Source organism: Cetorhinus maximus, chromosome 12 (genome assembly GCF_964194155.1).
Source record: "Cetorhinus maximus chromosome 12, sCetMax3.hap1.1, whole genome shotgun sequence".
Classification (NCBI taxonomy): Eukaryota; Metazoa; Chordata; class Chondrichthyes; order Lamniformes; family Cetorhinidae; genus Cetorhinus; species Cetorhinus maximus.
The window spans coordinates 78,570,860-78,588,855 of NC_135890.1; the positions used below are offsets into that span (position 1 = coordinate 78,570,860).

The 17,996-nt window shown below is 44.0% G+C and overlaps 1 protein-coding gene across 2 annotated transcripts in view; it reads right to left on the bottom strand.

The window, feature by feature from the left end:
* msi1b (musashi RNA binding protein 1b) overlaps positions 1-17,563 on the bottom strand; it is a 139,948-nt gene extending 122,385 nt beyond the window's left edge. For both annotated transcript variants that reach the window (XM_078553960.1, XM_078553959.1), the window contains exons 1-5: positions 17,355-17,563; positions 17,025-17,065; positions 16,559-16,640; positions 16,253-16,337; positions 4,207-4,248 (exon numbers count right to left, since the gene is read on the bottom strand). In XM_078553960.1, coding sequence (XP_078410086.1) covers positions 4,207-4,248; positions 16,253-16,337; positions 16,559-16,640; positions 17,025-17,065; positions 17,355-17,416 — 312 coding nt within the window. In that variant the 5' untranslated portion in view covers positions 17,417-17,563. The remainder of the gene's footprint in view (positions 1-4,206; positions 4,249-16,252; positions 16,338-16,558; positions 16,641-17,024; positions 17,066-17,354) is intronic.
* Between the last annotated feature and the right edge of the window lie 433 nt (positions 17,564-17,996).

The window sequence follows — 17,996 nt, forward strand, 5'->3', positions numbered from 1 at the left end:
GACCAATCCTGACCTTATGGACTGGTGCAGCTAGCTCGAAGGGCTGTAAGGCCAATCCCTGCTCCTATTTCTGTGACTATGATACAAAATTAATTCATTGGTCATAAGGGACTTTGGGATGTTGATGATGTGAGAGATGTTGTATAAATGTAAGTCCTTTCCCTTTTGTTCAGGACCACACCCCTGTCCCACTCTCTCCCCACGATCAGAAACTCGCCAAGGCTCCTTAGACAGTACCTTCCAAACCCACAAGCACTACCATCTAGAAGGACAAGGGCTGCAGATAGATGGGAACGCCGCCACCTTGACGTTTCCCTCCAAGCCACTCACCATCCTGACTTGGAAATATTTTGCTGTTCCTTCACTGTCTCTGGGTCAGAATCCTGGAACTCCCTCCCTAGCTCCCTAACCCTAACTGTGGGTGTACCTGCATCACTTCGACTGCAGCGGTTCAAGAAGGCAACTCACCACCACCTTCTCAAGGTCAATTAGGGATGGGCAATAAATGCTGGCCTCACCGGCGACACTCGCATCCCGTGAATGAATAAAAAAAAGGTAGATCAGAGGGCTTCAACATTCACTGATACCTTGGTTCAGTCGTCATTCTACCTGCTCACTCACCCCTAAACCTAGCGTTGGCCCACCGTTCAACCACAACTGGCATCAGGGCAGAGCTCCATCCTGTCCTCATACAACACCCATGTATACAGCAGGGAACACCGAGCTGAGAGAAATCTGAGCTCACATTTTGGCTCTCTAAGCCAGAGATGTGGTGAGCAACCGTAGCAGCAACCCTTGCATTCCGCCAGCCGAAGCCAGCGCTTTTGTATTTATATAGCAGCTAAACATGCTAAAACACCCCAGCACCCTTCACAGGTATCACGATCAAATAAAATTGGACACTGAGCCACAAAGATATGAGGACAGATGACAAAATGCTTAGACAAAGGCTTTAAGAAGCACCTGAAAAGGAGGAAAGAGGGAGAGAGGCAGAGGGGTTTTGGGGGGGTGCAAAAATTCCAAGAGCATAGAGCCTTGGCAGCTGGATCTATAGCCACCAGTGGTGAAGCCAATGGAAATCAGGGATACAATGTCAAACACAGTTTATCTAATCCAGCATCTTCTTTGTTTGTGTAGCATGGTTACTTCCTGTACTAGCATGCTGGGTTATTGCAGGTGTATCTATCAGATGTCAACAAGCAGCAGCTTTTATGACAAAGTCGTCAGTAAGTGGATAATTTTATTATCAATTTATGAGAAACTGCAAAAAAAAACTGTGGCTAGTGACAAAATGCGAAGATCAGCAATGCTATCTTCACCATTTGCACCTTGAGCTGTGATCTGAGATGCACTGTGTGAAAAGATGATGGAAGCAGATTCAGTAACTTTCAAAAGAAAACTGAAAAAATACTTGAAAAAGAAACATATGCAGGGCTATGGTGAAAGAGCAGGGGAGTGGGGCTAGTTGGATCGATCTTTCAAAGAGCCGGCACAGGCACGATAGACAAATTGGTCGCCCTCTATCAGAGACCCACATAGTTATTGAAGTTTAGAAGTGGAGCAAAATGGTAGGTACAGCTCCCGCTACAAGTGCTTCCTATGCCATTGGTCTTCCTGTGGAATTGATGAGCCTGATCCTTGAGGAGACTTCCCCCCTCCCACCCTGGATTCAAAACTGTGACATATTGAAAATGCCCCTTTGATGCCTAGTGCGCAGCACAAGAATCAAATAACAAGTTCTTGGTGTTCAGCCACGCAGCTGTGGCAGCTAAGCCACCACTTTAATATGGGCGACATGTCACAAGGAACTTGTAAGCAGCTTCCTAAAACGCTTATCAGCAATTAACCAACAGCATATTAAGGTAGAGAGAGGGTCCCTACAGAGCAACAGAGCAAACAAACTCAAATGCAATTCGACTGGAAACAAAATGAGAAAATTTAATTACACAAGCCCCTTTCCAAGTCAACCAGGTCTGAATGCAAGCAGTGGCAACCAGTCTTACAATGAAATACCACACCGTGCCAACTCACACTGAACACAATGCCAGGGGGCCTTTTAAAACCAACATCACGTTTCCATAACCTCAGACATCTTGCAAGTTTCACAAATTAGAATGTACAAAAATCATTAATGGTGAGAAAGAGCCCTTTCATTGAATTGAAGCTCATTTCCCCCACTCAATAACTTTTGCCGTCCATCATCCAGCTGCATTTTGTCTGGTCCACTGCAAAAGCAAAATTAGGAGCAATGTAAAACAAGCTTCCAGCTTGTTATCAACCATCTAGTACTGTCAAGATCTTGCCTCTGCCAATAGACACCAGCAGATTATTTCAAACATTTACCATTCTTTGAAATAGCAATTTTTTTTCTGTAACATTATCGCTCCAAATGCCTCATGAACTGCTTCTGCACACCTGCCACAACTCCTTTGGGCACCAGCGGGCCCACCAGGAAAATGGCCATCCCACGACGCCAGGTTTTTCTGGCCAACCGTACATCCCTCGATTATGTATCACGTAATGAACAGTTACCACACTCAGGCAGGGAAGAGAGAATATTTACTGGGAGATGGCAATAGCGGTTGGTATTTGACAGCTTAATTGAATTACAATGTTCTGCTGCATTGGTGAAGTGGGGAAAGGGAACAGAACATATCTAATCGCATTAATTTTTCCTCAAGGTGAATGACTAATGCTGAGGAACATTTCCACAAGCACTAACGGACCTTCCACATCCTACTCAAGTGGCACACTTCCTGCGCAGCCTAGGACAGGGAACTCTTCCAGAAAATCACCAGCTCGTGAATTCCCCGCCCTTCGGGGTTGCCAAATGCATTGCAGAAACCCTCGCCTCAGGTTCTAGGGTTGTTTGGTCAGTGGGACCACAGCTGAGAACGATCCTATGCCCACTTGGCATCCATCCACATGAACCTCCACCACCGGAGCTTACTGGAGAACAACCAGGAGCTCACCTCATGTACCTTTTGCATTGTAACTTAAAATCTGATGGTCTTAATCCTGAACTTTAATTTTTTTTAAAAAATCATGCTTTGCTTTCTGAGCGCGTTTTATAAGTTGCGCATAATCATGCATCATCAAAGTGACTGTCAAGTAGACAGGAAAGCGGACCATTTTTGACATACTAATTAATATTGTAGTGTATGCTATCAAGCCAGGAAGCGCTCTGGTCAGAAATGCAGTACATTCACCCACTGAGCCACTTGAACAAGTCAACAGTAGTTTTCAAACCAAGTAGCCATCAACAGACCAGGAACAGAAATGTCACCCAGGCTTATAAACGTCACCTTGGCTCAGTTAATCATTGTGTTACTGATCTGCTAATCTGCATCAATTCTTTCGCTTTAGCATGGAACCCAACCTTAAGAACCCTACTTTCTGTTATCTTATTACAGAAGAAGCTATTAACCTATTTCTGCATTGGGGAAAGCATTTATCAATTGCGTGCCAAATCACACTGCGACCCAGGTTTAGTTAAGCATTCAACCAGACAAAAGCAGTAGTCACATTGGGTTCCGTTTTTGTTCTTTCCTCCAACTAGTTGGACGCAGCTGAGCTTCCGATGAAATGCTGTTGACCTGAAACATCATTGCTGATTCTCTCTCCACAGATGCTGCCAGATCTGCTGAGCATTTCCAGCATTTTCTACTTTTAATCACAGCTCACCTTGGATCACTCCTACTTAAGTGGTTCCCTTGACGAAAGTAGTGGACTGTTTATAAAATGAAGGCCATGTGTTCCATCCTGGTAGTTGAATCCATTAAGGGTGTAGGCCAATGTCTCGGAGGCTGGAGTTTGATGGTGGTGAGGCAACCCCACAGACATCAGGTGTGATGCCTCCCATGTGACCCAGCCTGTTACTCACGTTGAAGGCTCATGGACAAGGACTACCACTCGAAGGTGACAATGGGATCATGTCCCAGAATAGGAAGAGGAGGGGAAAAGTAGAAGGGGGACCGGGGAAAGAGAAGGGGATCAGGGTTATGCCCACTGACAACCATGCTGCACCCGCTTCATGCTTTGCAGTTTGTAGTGTCAACGCAACCCTTTAGGAGTTTGGGAAAACTGGGATGTGGTGGAAACCTGATCATCACTCAGACAATCCCTTCATTATAGTCCCTAAACAAGTTCAGAACAAAAAACATTACATACAGTAAGAAAGCAAGCCAGCGGTGACAGGGTTCTTACCTTTGGCTGTGCTCTACGTGGAAAAGCCACTTTAGGATCAATCTGCATGGGAGGAAAACATAACAGAAAATTAAACTTTCAGTTGTGAGATTAAAGTTGCTGTAAGAATCACTCTGCAAAACAAGAGAATGGCCAGAGAAATGGAAGCTCTTTTCTGTCAGCAAACTAAATGGAATCATGACTCCATTAAAAAGCTATTTCAAACTAATTCCTGGCTAATGTAACCTGATGTCAGCCTAATGTGACATCCTCTGAAACGTAAAATACAGAGAAGCTGATTTTCTCTCCATCCCCATCCCCAAAAGGCGATTTCACAAATGGACCCTCTGGTTCTTCACATCTGAACGTTAACAGCGAGAATGGAGAGGTTCTTTTTGGATCGCTGTAGTGGGGTGTGGGCAAAATCATTGAGGACAATGTCGGAACACGGACTTTCTGGCAGGAATCGCTGGGCAGCAATCCACTTTGGGAACTGTAGTTGATTTTCTCTCCAAACCAGAGGCTCCAAGGCTAATTGTACCCCCTCCCCACCACCCCCATCCAACTTCTGCATAATGTGCCCCCAACTGAGATCCACTAACTCAGAATGGGGTTCATGCCCAAGAACTTTTTGAGCCAGGTAGAACAGTTCCTCATTAATCCACGGGGTGGAGAGGATGGGAAGGGACTTTGAAACAATTTTTAAAAACTAACCTGAGACCTTGGCTTCAATGTCTGGAATTTTAATGTAGAAACCTCAGAGCCTTACAAACGCAGAAGCCTTTTGGCCCTTCATGTCTGTGGCAGCTCTTCGGCAGAACAATCCAGAGCTAATCCTACAGACCCACAGGCTCCCCACAACCCCGCATCTTTCTCCATTTCTAATAATTGTGCACTATTCCCTAAATAAATAAAATGGTCTCCCCCTCAACTGCTCCCTGTAGCAAAAACATTCAATATTTTGAAGTTCATGGTCCTCCTTTTCTCTCAATCACTTATATACATACACTCGCTCCCTAGTTCAAAAGGTGTAGAGGCTCCCACTGTTATTGCAAGTGAATGCACAAGACCAGCTAGGACTGATTGGATGAGACACAGAATGAAACATATGAGTAATGACCAGCACAAGCCACTGTCCACCCGCCACTTCCCTCAATCCATGCAGAGTCCCAAAACTATACCAGCCAGAGAAGTGGAATGGGCCAAATTGGCCTTCATGGAATTGGTACATTGATCCATCTGAAAAGGTCTCCAAGCTGGATGTGCCCCAACGGATCTACATTCTTCAACTAGCAGTCTTGCCGCAAATTACACGCATGCGGGAGCTCCGAGATCTCATTTTCACTCCTGCAAACATTGCACTCACAGCCACATCACTGCACACTGTAGCGATGCTCTCCTATTCAGTTACACGCAGTAGATACACCATAACCCTACAGCCACTACTAACTTGGGCCTCTTGTTCACCACCCACACCACCAACTCCCTTCTGTCCTCCCTTTAGTGGCCAAGCATTCAGTTGTCCTGGCCCTGGAATTCCCTCCCTAAACCTCTCCCACTTTAAAATCTTCCTTAAAACCTACCTCCTTGATGAAGATTTTACATTACCTGCCCTAATTTTTGTTATTTGGCTCACTGTCAACTTTTGTCTGATTCTGCTCCTCTGAAGCAGCTTGAAACACTCGACTAGATGAAGGCACCATACAAATGCAAGCTGTATTATAATTGCTAGAGTCTTGCTTTTTGATGAGGGTTGGAACTGGAGAGCGCTCTCGTGGATGAAGAATCCTTCAATGTCAATGCCCAGCGCCAAACTGTTGGCATGAGATCGTCCCAAGAAGCCGCCTCCTGTACCAAATGACTTCTCAATCACACACATTGCTGTGGGGATACAGGGTAGTGGGGTAGCGGGGGTTGCAGATAAAGTGCTATCAATGGGTCATCACTTAGTTGCAAGAGTAGCCAACTCAAAACAAAGTGGGCCCCATGAAACAATCAGGCAAAGAGGCTTGGGGGTTTATTCCAAAATAGACAAAGAAAATTTGCAGTTTGATTTATTCAGTCAATACAAATAAGTGCCCCTGCTAACATACTGTGTGTTGTATGGTACAACAAGGTTACACAACACCAGATGCTGCACTACGACTCAACCCGGGCAACAATACAGGAAATCCATTGGTATTTTTAAAAAGTTCCATGGGCAAGGGACATATCTGATGCAATCCTGAACTATATGAAGCAGAATTCAATCCTGGTCGTCTGCCAGTTAGCTGAAGGGCATCAATAGAATTTTACATTTTCCCAATGAGAGTTTATTTCATTAAGAGGTGAAGGACAAGGGTTACACACCCTGGATTATCTCAATTTTATTTTCCATAAAACAACCTTCTATATTCACAACCAACCTACGCTCAGCTGCTGGGTGTAATAGTTGCTGGACAGCCTATTTATTCAACTTGCTCTGGTACCAGACAGAGTGACTCAATGAACATATTTAATTCAAAATATCCGGCCAAACACTTTTGATATACGTCAGTTCATGGAAAACAGCGTCTTATGATGTTCCCACAAGTCAAGCCACCTCACCAGGACATTCAGCGTGCAGGCACTGTGCCCGACATGCTCCCTGTCAAAATCACAGAGACACCTCCACATGCAGCCTGGTTCCTGCATTCCTTGAGTCTCCGGTCAAGAATTTCTTACTTAGAAGCGAGAAATTCCTGACAAGACTTGCACTTAAAAGGTCAGCATTTGATGGGGCTCCAAAGCACAACCACTTTCAGTTTTGTCTACAGCAACCGGGAACATAAACCTCTCTGACTTTATTTTCCATAGCTGGTTCAAACAGGCCAAAAGGATCGGTGTTCAACCCCCACATTGTGAGGAGTTAGCTGACCTCAGTGGGGTCTAAAATTGGGACACCACAGCTGACCTCCTAGATATACAAGCAGGCCATTCTGTTCCACTATTCAATTAGATCTGGGGTTCTCTAACAAGGTCCCTTGCCCTCTAACAAGAGTTCCACGGGGGCCTGCTAAGAATAACCAATAGAAGCTCTAGACTATCCGTCCTCTCAATCCACTGCACCCCTAACCAATAACCTTTGCCTAACTCAGGTGTGGCCCAATCTGGTCATCGGTTCCATACAAAGCGCCGACTAAACCAAATCAGCGCAGTGATTACAAGCAGAGTTGGGTTAGGGGATGTCATCGTGCTTCAGACATGGCAAGACCGGACGATGCAGGGCAGAGAGGAATACAATGGGAATGGGCCAAAAGGGAATATAATGAGGTTGCCAACAGCAGCATCCAAAAGATAGTGGATTTCCTCAATTCATTCAGTAAGGAACAGCAACCACTGAGAAATTAATAACCAGCAGTAACAATGGAGTCACCAAAGGAAAGCTTCCTTTTCACACCCACTCACTCCAGCCAATAATTCTGGGGTGTAGGGCCTGGTTCAGGTCACATCCTGCATGTGTCTGACTTGACGGTGGTGAAAAAAATAAGATTATATCAAATTTCCAGCTACAGATTAAAGGGGATGGAATTAATATGTGCTTGGGTTTTAATTCAACAAATTCTTTTCATGCGTGTGAAAAAATCTACCTCAAATATATGCACAGTTGTTAAGTCATAAATAACTATGCATATATTTGAGGTAGATTTCATCATTCAAAAATATAACTAAATATCACAAGCATTGAGAGATTCTTTCACACATATGAAAAGAATTTGTTGAATGCTCCAACACTTATTTATTATCTCAGGATTGTTTCCTGAATTGCCTGCTACCTTAGGTTAATCTGTCCCTAAGCTTTGAAACCTACCAAACTGAGTATCTGTAAAAGAGAAACAGCTCTTAATTCGACAACACCAATGGTGTAATATTAAGAAAGGCTTTTTGAGACATCCTTCAGAGTGTTGGCGGGACATTCACATCTAATCTCTAGTTCCCAACCCCTCTCAATGCAGCACTCCCTCAGTATTGCACTGGAGATTATGCAATCAATTGCCTAATCAATTTATAGAAATAAAATAAAAATAATGAACATGCATGTTTACTTGTATAACAAATTTTTATACAGAGAAAAATCTTGTGTTTGTATTTCCGGGGGATCAGCAGGAATTTTATAACATGGGAGGGGTGCCTCAGAAGCAAAAAAGATAGAGACATCCTGAGTTAGATCATGGCTGATCCATACCTCAACTCCATTTACCCAGCTTTGCTTCAAATCCATTGACACCTTTACCTAATAACACTATCAATCTCAGTCTCAAAACTTCCAATTGATGCGTAGCCCTTTGTTTTTGGAAAGGGAAGGTGAACAAATTTCCAGATTTGCACTACACTGTGTGAAGAAGTGCTTCCTAATTTCATTTCTGAATGGCCGGCCTCAAATTTTAAGATAATACACCCTAGAGCTTGGAAGGTAAAAAATCAACCATGTTTCTGCTGCTATTCACTATCTGGTGACATTAAGTGAGAACAGGACCAGGATCAGCGAACACTTACTGCCTGGGCTTGCACATGAAGTGAAGCCACTTGGGCAAGTCAGCTTGTGTGCAAGGTAAGGCACGAGAACATTGGAGGCAGGATCAAAGCAGGAAATCTTCCAAATATTAAAGTTTTCACACTGCTTGATGCCCTACAATACAATCAAGACTCACTACATATGGTCAGAGTTGATGAGATGTCACGGCGGCAGCAGCAAAAGGTCCCAGGTGCTTTCAGAAAGTTCTGATGCTAAACCAGTTTGCATCACATTTGGTGACAGACATTCATTTTTTTATTAACTAAAAAAGGCCTTTATGCCTGCAATGCCTCATCAGCAAAAAAAAAATCTGCTATCGTAAACTAAGGTGGAGGTCTAGCTGATTACTGTTAAGCTCAGCTTGCTAAAACAAACAGGTTTTGAGCTCCCAGCATTTAGAATAGGATTTCTTTTTTCTTTGGATGAAGAAACTGTTTATTAGTTTTCGTTGTGTTACCATAGGCACAAAGAATTGGTCAAAACACCCAGGAGAGCCATGGTCTCTGGGACTTTAAGGAGCCATTTCACCTTAAAAACTAGGAAGTCGCAGTTGCCAGGATTGGTACTGTTCAAGTATTGTACTGGTGCCATGCCCGGTAGTTTGTGGACCGATAAAAATCTGGCACTCGGGTCCACAAATTCTCAAAGAATCAATTGTTGGATAACAAGATAGATTTCTCCTGGAATCCTGAACTGCACTAGTGAAACAACAAGCTTACAATTGTCTTTAAATACAATTGTATGAAACAAAAATCTGGGTGTGTTGAAAAGAACTGTTCAATAGACTGGTTTCAATGTAAAAATAGCTTTTGTAGGTCAAACAGAAAAGGAGATTAGATCTTATTAAAAGGGCAAAATCTGAGTCAGATGGAATTTACCAATTTTTAATTTTAATCAATGGAAATCCATATTGTACCTACATTTCTTATACAAACGTTGGACCCACTAATTCCACGCCCCCTCCCAGTTTCCTGCCCTCATTTTCCATAAGCTTTAAATCTTTTACTGAAGGATGGTTCCGTGGACGTTACTTCACCCAAGAGGCCATTATTCATGAGCGAGCCTCAGTGATCTGAAGGATGTCACAACTCTTCCTAATCCTGTTCTCACCAAGTGCCCAGTAGGGGATGCAATGGAGCAATGCTTCTGATTGCTTTCCCCCACCCCCAAACCCAGGAATGTTGTAGCCGATTGTAGCATCCACAAGACTCTCCCCAAGCCAAGATCTGTGGACTTAGCACTGACCTTGGATCGAACCAGGGACCTTACACAGCTGCAAGGCTCAAGGATAGAGACTTCAATTTGCCTATATAATTCTAATTCACAAACTGGGTTGCCATGCACAATGGGCTGCAAACAGGTCTCTGAAGGTTCAAAATGTTGATTAATAAGATCTTAAAAGCTTTGCATTGCAGCCTCCATTTCAAATTTAGGCCAGTCAGGGTTGGGAGGAATGGAAGTGTGAAGTGTCTAAAGGCTCAATCTACACTTTCTCTTCACCCAACCCCAGTCATTGGACAGTCTATTCATTAAATTAGCTCTGGTACCAGACAGTGAATCAGTGAACATTTAATGTAAAATTTATTTTTTTTAAAATGCTAAACAATTTAAATGCCCATCGGTCTGCAGAAAATACAAACATAAATCTACATTTTAAAATACATTAATTGTATGGAGATTTTCAAAACAATTCCACAGATCATTCCAGGCCACTTCATTATCAAGCAAACAAAGCCTCACATCAACTTGTATTGATATAAACTGTGCCATTTTTGTCACCTCAGGTTTGGGTCAGTTACAATACAATTTATTGGTGCTCTACAAGTCACATGAAAATGTATCCAGATGCAACACACAGACGATCCTGACAGTAAAATACAAGTCACGTTGCCACTTAATTCAAGACAAGCATTATTTTTCCTTTTGACAGCTTTTTCCACATATCATTAGGTTTGGAGGTCTGTCCCAAGTCTATGCTGAGATCACGGTGGACAGGGAGGGGGAAGTAACACAAGGCTCCCTTGCTGCAAGTGTATGGCTGTGTGGACACTGAATGAAGTGGGGGCACAGTGGTTTACTCAGGTGGAAGTAACTTTAGGAGTCCTCAACACTGACTCCATACACATGAAGTCTCATGGGCATGGAATCCTCCTGCTGATTCCCATCTACCCTTACGTCTCCAAGCTGATGAATCCATATTCCTCCCTGTCAAACACCACAGAATATATTCTGAGTGGGGACTTCAATGTCCATCACTGAGAGTGGCTCAACAGCACCACCACTGACTTGAGTAGGCCGAGCCCTGAAGGGCAGTGGGGAGAGAATCAACACAAGAAAAAAAATTGCTTGACCTTATCATCATTAATCTACCTGTCCCAGATCCACCTGTCAATGACTGTAGAAGTGACCAGCACAAAGTCTTTACAGAGACCGAGCCCTGCCTTCACATTAAAGACATTTATTGTGCAGTATAGCAATACCACCTTGCTAAATGTGATTGATTATCAGATCTAGCTACTCAACACTGAATACCTTTGAGTTACTTTTCAAAATTCATTCTTGGGATGCGAGCGTCACTGACAAAGCCAACATTTATTGCCATCTCTAACTGCCCTTGAACGGAGTGGCTTGTTAAGCCATTTCAGAGGGCAGTCAAGAGCCAACCGCCTTGCTGTGGGTCTGGAGTCTCAAGTAAGCCAGGTCAGTTAAGGACAGCAGATCTCCTCCCCTGAAGGACATCAGTGAACCAGATGAGTTTTTACAGCAATCCAGTAGTTTTCATGATTATTATAAAAAGGCTGGCATTTAATTCCAAACTTATTAATCAATTGAATTTAAATTTTCCCAGCTGCCAAGGTGGGATTTTAACTCAGGCCTCTACATAGCCCAGTAACATTACCACTATGCCACCATACCTCACTCTTCCATTAAGCCAGATTTTCAACAAGGAGTGTGGAATCTATACCAGGAGCAGTACCATGTTCCTGAAAATAAGGTGTCAACCTGGTGATGCTACAGCACAAGACTACATACATGCTAAACTGGAACAGTGGAAGCAACATGGTATAGAAGGGATCCTGCAACCAACAGTTTGGGTTAAAGCTCTGCAACTCCACTATATTCAGTCACAAATGATGGTGGTCGATTAATCAATGAATCGCAGCTCCTCATCCCTATCCTAAAAGATGACAAAGCCCAACAAACGAATGCAAAAAACAAGGCTGAAGCTCTTGCAAAGATCTTTATCCAAAGGTAAAAAGGGATAATCCCCCTCGGCCTCCTCCCAAGGTCTCCCACCAGAAGGATACCACTCTTCAGCCAATTCCATCAAGAAACTACTGTGTTCAGTGTGCTCAGCCAAGACTATGGCTCCCCAAATACAATGCTGAAGAACTAGTCACAGTTCTAGCCAAGCTGTTCCAGTACAACTATGGCATCTACCCAACGATGTGGAAAATTGCCTAGGTACGTCCTACCCACAAAAGGCTGGACAAATCCAAACCAGCCAATGATCACCCCATCAGCTGATTCTCAATCAGAAAAGTCATCAAGAGTGCTATCAAGCGATGCTTCCTCACCAATAACTTGCCCAATATTGCTTGGTTCAGGTCCACCAGGGCCACTCAGCTCCAGATCTCAATACAGCCATATATAGACAAAACATAGACAAGAGAACTGAAGAGTGTGTGGCTGGCCTTGACATCAAGGCAACATTTGACAAGGTGTTGTACCAAGGAGCCCTAGGAAAACTGATCAATGGGAATCGTATCAAGAATCTTCAGTGTTTGGAGTCATGCATGGCATAAAAGGGTAATGGGATGATTGCTGGAGGCCAAAAATCTCAGGCTCAAGGCTTTTGTTATAAGAATTTATCAGAAGTGTCTTAGTTGCAAGTACAATCAGCTGATTGACCCAAAACCTTCCTCCATAAGGTCAGAAGGGGGCTCTTCACCAATGATTACAGTGTTCAACCATCTGCAATTTTTTTCTTTATTCTTTGATAGAAAGTGGGGGTCTCTGGCAAGTTCAGCATTCATTGCCCATCCCTAATTGCCCTTGAACTGAGTTGGCTTGCTAGGACTTTTCAGAGGGCAGTTAAGAGTCAACCACATTGCTGTGGGTCTAGAGTCACATAGGAGTTGGCCATTCAGCCCGCCATTCAAACAGATCATGACTGATCATCTGCCTCTACACCATTTTTCCCCACTATCCCCATATCCCTTATGTCATTAGTACCCAGAAATCTATCAATTTCTGTCTTGAACATGCTCAGTGATTGAGCTTTCACATGTAGGCCAGACCAGGTAAGGTCTGCAGATTTCCTTCCCTAAAGGACATCAGTAAAGCAGATGGGTTTTTACAACAATTGATGATAGTTTCATGGTCACAAGTTTTATTATTGAGTTATTAATTGAATTTAAATTCCAGCAACTACTATGGTGGGATTTACTGTAGCCCTGCAAATTTTATTCTTCAGTTAACAATCCAATTCCCTCTTGCATTCCGTAGAGAATAGGATCATTATCCGAAAAAGAAAAATTTACAGGGGAAAAGGCAGGGGAGTGACACTGGGTGAATTGCTCTTGCAGAGAGCCAGCACAACACGATGGGCTGAATGGCCTTCTTCTGTCCTGTAACCATTCTATAAACCCCTCCCTAGAGCATTAGCTTGGGCCTCTGGATTACTAGTTCAGTGACATTACCACTATGCCACCATCTCCACAGATGCTAAAGTTGTCCACGTACCTGGACCCATCCAGGCTCAGGCTATATAAATGGCAAGTAGCATTCACACCACAAAGGTGCCAGCCAGAGTCTAGCCACTATCCCATAGGCATTCAATAGTATTACCATCGCCAACCCCCCACCCACCACCAAAAATACCTTGGGGTCAGCACAGGCCAGAATTTCAACAGGGTCAGCCACATAAATAGCATGGCTACTAGCAGGTGTGAGGATGAGTATTCTGCAACGCGTGACTCACCTCATGACTCAGCATCTCTCTGCCACCGAGGCGCAAGTCAGGAATGTGATGGAACACTTAATTTGCCTAAATGCGTGCAACTCCAACATCACCATCCAGAACAAAACAGCCCATTTCACTGGCAACCCATTCACCAGCTTAAACATCCGCTTCCTCAACCACCAGCACATCATGTCTGCAGAGTGCACCATGAACAGGGTGCCAGCAACTCACCAAGGCTTCTTTGATAGCACCACCCACATCTGCAACCTCTATCACCTAGCAGAACAACGGCAAGCAAACACATCAGAACACCAAGTCACACACCATTTTGACTTGGAAGTATATTGCCATTTCTTCATCGTTGCTAGGTCAAAATCCCATACCTTCCTACCAAATAGCACTGTGGGTACCTACACCACACAGACTGCAACAGTACAAGGCAATAGCTCACCACCACTTTAAGGGTGATAAATACTGCCTTACCAGTAACACCCCAAGAATGAACATTAAACATTCCTCCATAGGCAACAGGCCCACTTGTATGCACCTTCAAAACATATTCCCATTTGAATAAAATATTAGAGGTCACCTAGTGTTGGAGGAACTATATCCTAGTAAGGAGTCAGTGGAGGGGAAACTGAACACAAAGCCTAGATTTCTTTCCTTTCTTCATTCTCCAAGTTCTCATACTAATTCCAGGCTCAAGGCTGGACCCAGGACCTTGTCACAGGTCACATCAGTACTACCACGATTCACTGTCCTCTGGCACGGCCCAGTAACTCACCACAAAGTCTAAACCAGTTGAACATTTCCTGACTAAATACAAGCCTTTTTTATTCTTGAATGGTGGCTACCGTTCTCACATTGATTTTCCTGCATCAATCGAGACCATCAGTAAAACCTAGTTTATTAATGGATCCACCACGAAGGTCAATACTGAGTTAAACTGATCTCAGGCTTGGTGGCCTAGCCCAGTAACTTGGTTGCAAACAATTAAAATCAAGTGCCCAGGCCAGAAAGAGAGATCAGAAAGTCTTGAGCTCCTAATGATTATCTAGGAAGCCCAGCTAGAAAGTGCATGTAGGTGGATGAGTACAGGGTTAGGCTACCAGGATTTTTCATCTGGTGATATTGACATCGCCATTCAACAACCCCGCTCACATGTGAAGAATGGTTACTTGGGCAAAGAATCTGAAGATGGCTGGCATCTGCCTTCGCAGGGCAGAGCAAGTAAACTGCTTCAGTTGTGATGATCTGAAATGCGCTGCTGAAAGGGTGCTGGAAGCAGATAGAGAATTGGATCTACACTTGGAAAAGGAAAAATTTCTAGGAAAAGAGCAGGGAGTGTGAATAGCTCTTTCAAAGAGTGGCATAGGCTTAATGGGCCAAATTTCCTACCTCCTTACTGAATGATCTCATGATCTATATACTACACATGCCAGTTTGACACCACTATCCTATAGCATAGTTATACAGGCACTGCTGTACACAACAATCCACTCTGGAAGTCCCATGAATTTTTCTGGTGTTTATTAACACAGAATAACATGGGATAAATAGCCCACTAACCATAATACTCAAAAAAAATCACAGATGATAAAGGGATACAATTTACAATATCCCCTTCTCACCACTCCCCACCCCCTCCCAATCACCTCTACTGGTCATCTTCAATAAACTGAAAAAGCAGCGAACCGTTGATCTGGTGCTTGAGCCGATTTAGAAGCAAGACCGTCACTAAGTAGATTAGTGAATAAGAGTGTAAAACACGGTGTGAAAGAAAGGGAGTGGGGGATGTGACCTGGGGAAGAGAAAGACAGAAACTGAACCACAAATACAGTCCAAAACCACCCTATTGGGCATTCTACACTGATCTGCTTGCTGCCAGGAGACAGTCTCCAGTCCCAGTTTAATCATCCCTTTTACACACAGGCCTTGCCCTGCATCCTGACAAAAACTGTACAACACAATAAAAATGAAATAAATCCCTGCGCTGGAGTAATGATAGCACTTCACAGATCCCTAATAAGCAGGTCTTTTGAAAAGGAAACAGGTTTTCATTTCCCTCCCGGTCCAAGAAAGTCGGTCATCTCGTTAATGTAAGTACTGGCCTGATGAATGAATGCTGACCTATTTAAGATCTCTCTCCCCCCCCACCCCCAAAGCAGCCCCTGTTGCCATGCCAACGATCGCCGTGGGAACGCTCAGGCACTCTTTCTTTCTCTCTAACACCCCCACCCCCTCCCAATCCTAAGTTTCTCTCTCTCTCTGGATTTTTACACTGTACTATTTAACCAGCTGGATCTCAGTGTGGGAAACTTGGGACAAACCATGCGTGGATTGTAAAGCAAACACATGACGTGGGGCTCAGTGTCTCTCCTGTCTTTGCAATACCCAAAAATGAGAGTGTGGGGGGGGGGGGGGTCGGTGAATCTCAGAAACCTGCCCTGTGTCTCTGGCCACCTCTGCTGTGTGCGCGCAATCTGTTCTATTGTATATCACTCTTACTTACACAACTATTAAATTGCTTACAGTTCATTTGGGAAAAAAAAAGACAAGTCACCTACCGTCTTAGAATCTAGTTCGTGCCTCGGTTGCGCTAGAACTTTATCTACGCCCGTTTGGTCAACAAAAGTGACAAACCCGAATCCTCTGAAAAAAGCAAAAAAAAATATAAAAAAGGAAACAATCCACAATTTTTAGTTTCCTGTAAGGGTCAGGAAAAAGAAACAGCGTGTAACAATCCGAATGAGAATGGAGTCAGATGGAGATCTATTTAAACGTGAAAATAAAACATCCCCGCTCTCCGAAGCGAAGTTTTCGAAGAAAGTGCTTCCAAGTAGCAAGTAAGGCAGAGGGAGTCGCTCACTTACCTTGACCGTTTTGTAACAGGATCCCGCATCACCATACACTCCTTCACGTCTCCAAATTTACAGAAATATTCCTTAAGACCTTCTGTTAAAGCCGAGAGAGAGAGAGAGAGAGAGGGGGGCGGGAAAGGAACAAGAAATAAATAAGGGGAAAGCAGTCCTTGCGAGGACACCTTAAAAAAAACAATTACAATTTAATTCAATTTTTTTTTTAAAACTATGTATAGACGATGCACTGGAACCCCCAGATTAAAAAAAAACTGCTACAGATTGACATAAATAATACCCGTCTGTCAAAGGGAGAGTGTGATTTCTGCTCATACTAAAGGCTACATGGTTTCAAAATGCAATCACAACGATGTGTGTGTATACCAACAAGAGAAATAAAAAGAAATCACACGCAAGTATCTGGATTGAATTTTAGCAGAAGTAAAAAAAAAGTTGGGAGGTGTATCAGGACCTTCCTTACCTTGCGTGGTCTGCCAGCTCAGTCCCCCGACGAACATTTTGCTAAAAAAACATATGAAGAGAGAGAGGGAAAAAAGACAAAGACACAACTCAGACATGGGATTCGGCCATGTTGGCACCTCACACACACATTTAAAGAAAAAAAAGTAAGTTGGGCCGTTAACCCAAAGCACCTTTTTTCAGAAAGTCAACACTACAGTTTAAAATCCGAGGATGTTATCAAAAAAATTGTTTGTTTGAATATTAGTAAGCAAACGTGAATTTTTTTTTTAAAAAGGAGATTTTTTTTTTTAAAAAGCTGAATAAATGAATTGGATTTGAGCTCCTGTACCAGGGATCGTGCTGAGAGTCTGCACTGAGCACCGAGTTGGCTTGGTTAGCGTCCGCCTCCATTAGCTTCCAGTCCCAGCCAAGGCAAAAAGGAAGGGCCCGCTCAGCAGAGGTGGGGATGCACAGGGGGGGAGCAAGGGATCGTCACTGGCGGGAGGGAGGGAAGGGGCAGCCTGGCCGAGCGGCTTCTCATGACCCGGCCTGAACCCCCTCCCCCTCTCCCGCTAGGCCCCGCCCCTCCCGCTAGGCCCCACCCCTTCTCCCGCCGCCGCCGCCGAAAGGGGGCGTGACCTCCCGTCCTCTCCTCCTCTCCCCCCCTTCATCACCACCACCACACCCCGGTGGGGGGGCGCCCGTCCCGTGCATGGCCCCGCCCCCTTCTCTCCTCCGGTTCGGATCCCCCATCTCCCGGGGCAACCTGGTGATGTAACAATGGGCGAGAGCGCGCCGTGAAAGTTACAAAAAAGCATTTACTACTTTGTCTCATTAAATCTCCAGAATTCCCACGTGGGGTGCCAGGGCTGGATATAGGTTTCCCATTTTTATTGGGGGGGAAGATGACTTTTTTGTATATGACGAAATGGACAATATCCAGGTACAATGGCATCTGTATCCGACAATAACAGGACAGTTAACACTTACA